Source organism: Lonchura striata, chromosome 2 (assembly GCF_050655825.1).
Source record: "Lonchura striata isolate lonStrDom1 chromosome 2, ASM5065582v1, whole genome shotgun sequence".
NCBI classification, from domain to species: domain Eukaryota; kingdom Metazoa; phylum Chordata; class Aves; order Passeriformes; family Estrildidae; genus Lonchura; species Lonchura striata.
The window spans coordinates 148,633,076-148,642,961 of record NC_140704.1 but is presented as its reverse complement, the minus strand read 5'-3'; the positions used below and the strand labels follow the sequence as shown (position 1 = coordinate 148,642,961).

General features: G+C 48.4%; 1 protein-coding gene across 2 annotated transcripts in view; it reads left to right on the top strand.

Moving 5' to 3' along the window:
- The first annotated feature begins 4,658 nt into the window (after positions 1-4,658).
- Positions 4,659-9,886, top strand: part of KCNQ3 (potassium voltage-gated channel subfamily Q member 3) — a 197,789-nt gene continuing 192,561 nt past the window's right edge. Inside the window, exon 1 of one of the 2 annotated variants that reach the window (XM_031504106.2) lies at positions 4,659-5,339. In XM_031504106.2, the coding sequence (XP_031359966.1) occupies positions 5,008-5,339 (332 nt within the window). In that variant the 5' untranslated portion in view covers positions 4,659-5,007. The remainder of the gene's footprint in view (positions 5,340-9,886) is intronic. The other variant, XM_021542366.3, reaches the window with a different exon arrangement.

The window sequence follows — 9,886 nt, the reverse complement described above, 5'->3', positions numbered from 1 at the left end:
TAGGCTCTGGCTTCCACTGCACAGAAAACAGCTTGGAGCAGCAGCTACTTTTCATTAGGTTCATCTGCAGTCTGGGGAAGGAAGAGCTGCCTGTCATAACTATATTTTATTTTTCTGCACAGCTTTGAGATTTCATGGACATCTCAACCACTCTTCCACCACCATTTTTAGGATCAGACACTGATCTCAGTCTCCCCAACATGACTGTTGTTTGCCTGACCTGGTTTCATGATGCTTATGCAATGATCTGGATGCCAGTGTGACATTTTTATCAGTTTGACCACCTGCTGATCACAGAACATAGCTTCAAGTTAAACTAAGCTATAGCTTTTAAAAATAAAGATCAAACTTGCAACTCTGACTTAAGACCAAGTCCAAGAGTGTTTCATGCTTGGCTAGTTTATTCTGTCTTGTTCCAACCAGTTGTTCTTCTTGGGCTACACTTTGTGTTGTTTTAAGCCACATCTTAGATTCCTTCAATGCTAATCCTTAAGAAACAAACCCTTAAAAATTTTGACATGTAGCTGTAAGGAAGAAGGAGGACATGGATGCACAAAGAAGGGAGAGGAAATGTTTCTGAACACAGAAGTCACAGGACAAGATTCAGGCTGGGTGTTTGAACAATGCAGATGAGAGAGCACAGTTTGTGTCTGAGCTAGAAACCCCCTAAATCAGCCCCCATAGAGCTTTGGGTTTCTTTTAAAGCCAGGCTGCTCCTGCTGCCTGAATCATCTGGGCTGTCAGTGCTGTACTTCCAGTGGCTCATTTGACATTCTTCAGTAGGGGCTTCCAGACCATACTCAGTGGCACTGGTAGATTTTGTGGGCATCCAAGTAGTGAGTTTTAACAAAAAGATTAAAAGCAAGGTAGTTTTGTGTGTGAATGGAGTCCTTATTAAGGCTTTTGGAGCTTCCAAGGAAAGAGCATGAGGATGCTTGATGGAACTTACGCCAAAGGTTGAGTGGAAGCTGGTGTTAGAGACAGCTAAAAATGGGATTAGTCACCCTAAATGAGAAACTAGGTCTTGTCACCCTAAATGAGAAACTAGAAGCCTTGAAGTACTGCAAAAATTTTGCTTGATAAGATAGGGGAGCCAGAAGAAGGATAGAAAATGGCAATAAAATTCAACATCAGTGCTTACACTGAAACTGAGATTCCACTTCTATGGTTATACACCTTCACCCTCCATGCACTGGGTCTTACTCCATATACAAGACTCCTGAGTCAAGAGGTCCTCAAGCTTCAAATCTCTCATCCCAGGAAATGATCCCCGTGGTTCTGCTCTTCACCTTTCTCAAAGCATGGCCTACTAGAGCAGGACATCACATTTTAATGACAGTTTGACTCACAGTATAGACAGTGTTTCTTTATTTCCTAGATAGCCTGACCATTTTTTCAAGTAAGAAATCTCTGTTCCTTTGTCACTGGAGCTCATGAGCAGGTGTTTGTCCATTTTTCTCCTAAAGTCTTTTGCACAGTAACTGATTTTCCACTTGCATTTTCCTTCTAGATGGTCCAGCTGAGTGTTTATGTGGCTCTACCAGAATACACTCTGTGTGTTAATGTGATGTTTACCAAGCACTCCTGTGTTTGTCATTCACAAGAATCCAGATGACCCATGAAAAAGCCAAGATAAAGCCATATTATCTTGACCAACAGATACAATCCTGTTTTCCTCTGATTTTAGGCTATAACCTGTTTGACTGAACCAGTTTTCTGTTTGATGAGGGCCAGCATAACCTACTGGGAGATGCTTATCAGCGGTCCCTCCACACGTTCCTGTCACAGCCTGTTACAGCCTCCTGGCTGCCAGCTCCAGCTCGGCAGAAGCACTTGCTTTTGATTACAGAGATCTCCAGTGTCAGCCAAGGAGGTGGATATCAAACCTGAGCATGTTGGGTGCTGCCAGCAACACTTCATAAATAATAGTAATGGAGTGTAATTGCTCATTAAGCCAAATCATAGCCCTGAGCCCTCCATCTGGCCAAACTCCCTCCAACACCAGCGGGAGCTCTGCCAGCAGGTGTGCAATAGATGTGTCCCAAGCAGTGGTGCCATCAGTGGGGTGCTGTAAAACCACTGCTGGGGGCTGATTCAGACCCCCTTGAAACTGTTGTGTGTCTTTGGATTGATTTAGAAGTCTTTAGTCAACCTCTCTTGCTTTTCACCGTTCAGCCAGTACGGCTACATCTGCGCAGGAGTTATCCCAGATGGAATACGGAGGAGGAGAATTCCTGACACTGAGCTGTGGGATTTTAATTTTAGAGAGGCGATGGAAACTCTTTCCTGTTGGGTCTCAAGTGGTGGTTTGTATGGGAGTGATTTGAGGCTTGAAAATGTCCCAGAAGCCTGCAACTGAAAAACCCCTACATGTAATTGATATTGAAAAGTGTTTTGTCTCTGGTGTAAGTGTTATAAAAGCCAAACAAGCTGGTGTGCCTTCCTATCAATCACCTATTGCTATCTGACATTGCTGCAACCCTTTGCAAGTGAAAATAATTTACTGCCTCCCCCCCATGAAAATTATTTACCATCCCCATTTCGGTTTGAACATTACTGTTGTGGTTCAAAGCTGTGATGAATTGCTTAGCTATAAATTGTCTTTCCCCTTCTCCTCCCACCTCTTCCTAATGTTACACTGGGATGAAGGTTAAAGCATAGGGTGTTATCTGAAGCAAGTACTGATTCTCAGTGCCCCATACATCCTCGCTAATGCTTATAGCTCCCCTGTGGCATTAGGAAGTGTAATCGCTATTGTACTGAGGTAGAACAGGAGCTGGAGAGAGATAAATGGCCTAGTTATCAAAACTTCCTAGCCTCCCACAGCCCTCCTTGGGAATTCAGCTATAAATGACATTCAAATGATGCTGATAGATGTTAGCTGAGCAGGCAGCAGAGCGTGTGTGGTGTCAGCGCTGTGCCCAGCCCAGCTCCTCCTCGCTGATAATGCCAGGAGAGCTCAGCGCCGGCCCTGGCTGCTGACACGGGGGGCACGGCATGAGGTGCCACCCTGCCTGCTCCATCGGCTTCTGGGCAGATCCAAAGGTCCAAAATCAGATGGTGATTGAGACCCATTAATGCTGGAGCTTGCAGAGCTGAAGGAAGAAGTGTTTTTTTCTTCTTTGTCACAGAATTTGCTCAATTTAGACCCTCAGAGGGTGAAATATGGGAGGGAAAGCAACCTTTCTTCCAGCCAGCTCTGCAATGACAGAAGTGTGGTTTTTGAGTGACCTGGGATTGTCTGGTCCAAAGTAGTATGGCTTGTGCTGGGTCCAGAAACCACCTCCAGCAGCTCCACTTGCATCTGTTGTCCTTCCCGGTGTGTGAAACGGGGGAAGGACTGCTCAGATCATAAATCCCTCAGGAATGGAACAGGAGCAGATAGAGTAGGTGGCAAATCTGAGTCTGGAGGGGCTCTTGGGTGTTTTGGCATCTCTTCAGGAGATACCAGGAAAACTCCCTCATCTGGAGGAGAACCTCCCGTGAAAACCACTAACAACCTATAAGGCTTTGCATGATTTTATTTTATTTTATTTTATTTATTTTAATTTTTATTATTTTATTTTATTTTATTTTATTTTATTTTATTTTATTTTATTTTATTTTATTTTTAAATTTTATTTCAAAAATTTATTTTATTTTTTATCTTACGTATACTTTTCTAGTCCATTTTATAATTTATTTCATTTTATTGCATTTAATTTTATCTTTAGACCGCTTCTGTCCTCCCAAGGTGTAGCTATGCGAACGCCCAGCCCTGAAGGCAGGTTTTTACACGACAGCAGCGCTCAGAGGGGATGCTTCTTAGCGCATTGTGGAAGAAATCCGAGGGCACCAAAGGTGCAAGGCACACAAAAGCTTGTCTCTTCCCCTCTTCCTTACAGGCAAGAAACGGAAAGGAAAAGGGTCCGCGGCTGCTGATCACATCCCGTGATCAGGTTTTGGGTCCGAGGAGCGGCCCAGGGCGCGGTTCACACGGCAGAGCGGAGCGAGGGCAGTTCTCGGGCGGCCCCGGCTCCGCAGCGGGGCTCGACCGGCGCCGCTCCCGGCAGGAGCCGCCCGGGCGGGCGCGGAGCCGCATCTCCCGGGAGAGCCGCGCACAAGGCGCTGCCCCCGGCCCCGGCCGGCGGGCGGACGCTCCGGCTCGGCTCGCAGCGATCCGCAGCGCAGCCAGCGCCTCCAGCCGCCCACTCGCCGCCTCTCCCGGCATCCTTCATCCCCCTCCTCCGCTCCTTCCTGCTTCGGCGGTGGGAGCAGCCCCCCGCCGGGGGCCGGGAATGCCCTCCCCTCCTCTCCCTCCCTCCAGCCGCAGCGGGGGAGGGGGGCTGTGATGCTGCAGGGGGATCCCCGGGAGCCGAGCGGGGTCTCCCCTTCCGCCGGCTGCCGGGATCTCCCCGCTCGGCGCCGGCGGCCCCAGCGGCGGCTGCCGGGGGGTGGCACCCGGGGGGTGGGGGGACAAGGGGAGGCCAGTGCCGTGGCGGGGGGCCGGTGCCGGGGTCCCCCACACCGTGGATGACTCGACAGCCGGGGCTGGGGGAGCGGGGGGCGGGCGCCCGGCTATTTGCTGGCTGCATACAATGGGCCACTCCCTAACGTGAGGGCTGGGGGGAGGCAGGAGCTGGGAGGAGGAGGAGGAAGAGGAGGCGGGGTGGGGGGTGTGGGGGGGGAAGCAGGGGCTCGGGCATCGGGCTGGTAAATAAACTCCGCGATGATTCCCCTCCCTCGCGCCGGCCCAGGTGCGCGCCGCTCGCCTGCCCGCCGGCGGGGGTGACCTGACGGGGATGTGACCGCCTCCCCCTGCCCACCGCTTCTTACCCCCTCCCTCCAGACATATATATATATGTATACATATATATATATACACACATACATTCACAGATGAATATATATATAAATATATAGAGAAGTCATTTTGGGGGGAGGGACGGCGAGCTCGGATCATGGCCCTGGGGCTCCCGGGGCTGTCGCCGCCGATCTGCAGCTCGCCTCCGGGGCCCGCCGGCGACCATGGGGCTGAAGGCGCGGCGCGGCGCGGCGGGCGGTAGCGCGGCCGGCGGGGCGGCGGCGGCCGCGGGGCGGCGAGCGGCGGCGGGCGGCGACCCCGAGCAGGGCTCGCTGGCCCTGGGCACCGGCGGCGACCGCGACGGGACGCTGCTGCTGGAGGGCGGCGGGAAGGAGGAGGGCGGCAAGCGGAGCCCGCCGGGACTGGGGCTGCTGGCGAAGACCCCCCTGAGCCGCCCGGTGAAGCGGAACCACGCCAGGTACCGCCGCATCCAAACTTTGATCTACGACGCCCTGGAACGACCCCGCGGCTGGGCGCTGCTCTATCACGCCTTCGTGTGAGTACGCGGAGCGCGGAGCGCGGCTCCCGGGGCGCGTCCGGGGCTGCCCCGGGGGGCTGCGCCCGGGGCCGCCGTTTTGCTTTATCATTCCCGGTGTCAGGCGCTCCGGGGGCTCGCTCGGGCGCCGGCTGTGTGTGGAGCAAGGGTCTGGTACGGGGCGTGCTGCTGAGCGGCTTTATTGCTCTCATGTCGTCGGGTTTTCCAAAAGGAGCAGCTGCTTTTTAACTCTGTTTCTGTCTTGCCCGTACCTCCACGTTGCCTTGGAGTGGCATTCCCGAGTCTGTGTGTCTGAGGCACTGGAGGAGGGATGCCAGGAAAACCAAGCTCTGAGCGGTTTTAAGGCTCGAAGTGCTTCAGGGGAACGCGGCCAGTTCAGCTCAACCCGGAGCGTGAGGTTCAACTCGCTGTTGCAGACCGCGAGTGAACCGATTCCTTCCGTAGCTGAAAGCGTCAAGTGAGAACCATCGGGTTTCGGTCCGATAAGCATCACCCCGCAGTGCATGAAACCCGAGCACTGCAGCGCTGTCAGCCAGAAAGTTACACTGACCACAAGTGAACCGAGAGGAAATAAACTCGTTTTATGGCCCATAGGTGACAAGTCAAGAGAATGACAACTGGTTTGCATCCCTAAAAATTCTGTTGACTTAAGTTGTCATAAAGAATATCAAAAAGATCATTCTGTGAACGTCACAGAATGGAGTTGGCAGAGTCGTATTAAAATAAATGTGTGCTTTAGTGTTGTGAACGTGCTTGAAAACCCAGGGGTTTTTCAGTGATCACGGTGGTACTGTTTTTCTTTGGCACTGTAAGGTGTTCAGAGTTTTATGTGACAGAGGATTTAAGCAGTGATTTTTGAAATTGGTTTATTTGCCAAAGACAAAGCTCTCTAGGCTGCATGGGTTGTGAGCCTGGATCTCAGGAAGTACTGATCATTGGCATAGTCCTTGCACCTGCAAATAAACAACTTCAATGTAGGGCTGTGATTTTACCTTCAGGCACATTTTTATTGATGTTCACAGTGTTTTAGCCCTGAGCAAGGATTAAAAGGCAACTACTAGAATGCTGCTTGTGTACCACTCATTCACTGCTTGCTCCCCTCTTTTCAGTTGATGTTGTTTATTCATCAAGTACATCTTGGGACTCAGGTGCTTAAAATCTGAAACTGTGGAAACTGGATGGTGTCACACTTTTTTGGTTCTTTCACCTCTTTTTGCCATAGGAAAACTCGTGCTAGCAAGCAGGGAGGGACAGCACTTGAAGTGCGTTTTGCTGGGAAGGCTCTTTGGTCTGGAGCTTGCTGTTGTGTTCAGTATTGCATAATGTCCTGAGGAAAGTGACAACTGGGCAGAGGGGCAGCCCTTTCATCCTGCCTTGGTCAGCCCTTTCATCCTGCCTTGGTCAGCCCACACACATCAGTGAGGTTTTAGCACACAGCACAGCATTCCAAGCAGTTTGCACCCCTCTGTGGCAGCTGGGTCAAAGCTGTGTACAGGCTCATGTCTGGATATAGGCAATAGGACAGTGGATGTGTCTGGAGAGGCTCAGGTGAGCTAAGAGATTCAGACAATTGACAGTAATATAATTGAATATTGAATTCATTTAATTGAATAAAATAATTGACAATTATTTGCAGTAGTATAAAAATTTCCAAATTACAGCATTCATTTTAGATAACTCTCTAGATGTGTGGTTGACCTTAAGATACTTATGCAATATGGATCACAGAATGGGAAAAAAATCATGATGTTTGTAAGGTTTGATCCTTCTTAGGAGTGGACCTGACACTGTGTGGTCAACTTTTCTTTGATGAATACTCAGTCCTGCAAAACTGAAATGTCAGCCTGACTCACAAAAGTCAGTAACAGCCTCGTGAAAACCATCAGTGACAAATTCAATATTAATGAAAATTAAACAAAACAAAACACTTCTAGAAGTCCTTGTCCGTAAAGGAAGTAAAATGCACAAGTCTGTCAGCCCAGCACAGACACTCCATCCCTGCCCAGGATATCCAGAGGATCTTGCTGTCCAAGTTGGCCCCACGGAGTTTCTGTTCAGTCTCAGCTCCCTCTGAACTCGGTTGAAGCTGTGGGGTCTTACCTCACTGTAGGATCCAACCCTACAAAAGGAATCTGCTGAGAGTGATGGAAGAGTGTGCTGAGATCTGGCTGACAGGCTTCAGAGCTTGTTCCTGCCACTGGAGAAGGAATACCTGCCTGAGAGCAGGAGCTGTGGGGAAGAGGCATCGAAGTGGATACCCAAAGTCTTTATTCTTGCCTTCAAATGAATTGTCTTTTAACCTTTTTTCCTTCTTTAAAGGAGTCTCTCTCATTTGAAGGTGCTGCTGTGACACGGTGTAGTACCATCCCAGCAGTCTCCCAGTGCTTCTTTTCACACTAGAACAGTTTACACTTTTCCTTGGGAAGGTGAGAGATTGCCAGTCTTCCCATAAAATCTGCAAATTTGATCCTGTTTTAATTTTTAAGGAAAGTCCCATTTATGTTTATCTTAACGGCATATCACAATTTGTCTCATCTTCTGAGTATCTTTGCAGTAAGTGCCATGCACCCAAAATTAACCAATAAGAATTGTTGTGGTCATATACAAATAACTAGAGAATAAACAGCTGAGGGCCAAAAGGGATTTCAGGATGTCTGGATGTGATGAATTCTTTACAGATCCAAGCATTCAGAGGTGTTTGACAAAGAGATGATGCAAAGCACTCCAGTATTGCGTATATCCCAGGGTTTGGGAGGCAGGTAGCTGCTGATGCAAGAGGGTTGCAACTTTTCAATACATGCTGGGGGTGGTGTGTGAGGGCAGGAAGGGGCTTTGACAAGGTCTGTGTGAAAGCTTTGGATGCCACAACTTTTGAAAGAGTGGTACAAATGGGATCTCGTTAAAGCATACAGAGATGCACAAGTGGCTGCAGAGGGCTCAGCATCCTGAGTGGATCTCACTGCTGTAATGTGCACATAAATGAGGCTCCAGCTCTGCCTCTCATAAAGGCTGGCTTTAGCTGGCATTGGGTGCTCTGAAATGATTCAGTCGAAGGAAGTAATTCAGGGAGAGCTCATAAATGGGATCAGGCCCTGCCAAGCCCTAGGGACAGAGGTGCAGTTGAGAAAGGGAGTAATTCCTGATGGCAATTTCAGCATTCAGCTTTCACTGGCAGTAATTAAGAGAAAGTGTTGTCAGATACTTTCCTTGTGATCCTTCCTTCTTCTTTCTTCTGTACAAGTGAATTTATCTAAGCTTGTCCTAGGGGATTTGGTCCCTAAAGAAGCCAGCTCTGTTTCCTTTACCATCTGAAAACATTGGTTCTCTAGTAGCTCTACTAGACAAAAGATTTAGTTGTCCCTCATGATGTTCCCCTTTGTTGGGTCACCAGAGTTCATGGTGTTCTTGGCAATATGGCAATGTCTTAGTGGTCCTACTTGGTAAGAAAAAAATATTTTCCCATGAAAAATTTCATGTCTGTAAAGCTAAACTCTAGCTGAATATTTTCAGTAAAAAATAAAATAAAATAACCTGAGATTTTGAGATATTTTTGAGATATTTCATTTGTAAATGTCTCTTGGGGGTTGCAGGTCAGGCTACAGCCTATCCCTGTTCTTTTCTGAGCTCATGTCACTGTAGGTACAGCTGTTGTTCCCAGGATGTTCTGTATTTCCCTTTGTGTTAGGCAGTGCAATATATTGTAGGAAACCCCTGCAGTTGTGCCTCGTGGGATATGTGCTGTGGCCAGGGAGACAGACTAAAGACCTGCCCGCCTCCACAAACCATCCAAATGCTTTATTTATGCACAGAAGCTTTAATGAGTAGAATGAAAAATTGAAACAAGTTTAATTTTTATTTTTCCAGTGTTGTTTTTAGTCATAAGCACATAATATTTGGTGGGTAAAGAACAGAGTACAGAAAGGTAATATAATACAGATTGTTTGGAATTGCAATTTGTGGAAAATTTTTAACCTGACTTTAAGAGAGGATGAAGGAGAGGTAACTAGGAGATATTCTCATTTTCATATCATCTTCTGAGACAACTACAGCCTTTACTTTAATGGAAAAAAAGACTAGGTAAAGATTTGGGATGATATATTTCTTTTTGGGGAAGTCTGCAATATCACCTGCACTCTGCTGGTGTAGATCACTGCGATGTACCTGCTGATGTCAGGGGGAAGCCATGGGGAGCATGAGAGAAACCTTCTCTGTTTGCCATGCAATCTTCTTTCAGTACCTGGAATAAAAGAGGAGGCAGAGTCACACGATCCATCAAAGCAGCAGCGTTTCTGGGAAGCACCGGCAAGCACCTCTTGCATGACTGGCTGTAGGTGGGCTGTTTGCAGGAAAGTGTGTCATGGGATTTGGGGAACAGGTTGAAGGTCTGGAGGCTTTCTATTATTTTCCTCTTCACCCTTCAGGAGATGCTCCACAAGATGTGGTCACCCTCCAGACTCTGTGAGCCATCTGGAGGGAGATGGGAGCAGGTTTGGGGTAAAAAGAGGGACAACTATGAATCCTTTCTTGGCTTTTTTGGCATGAACTTG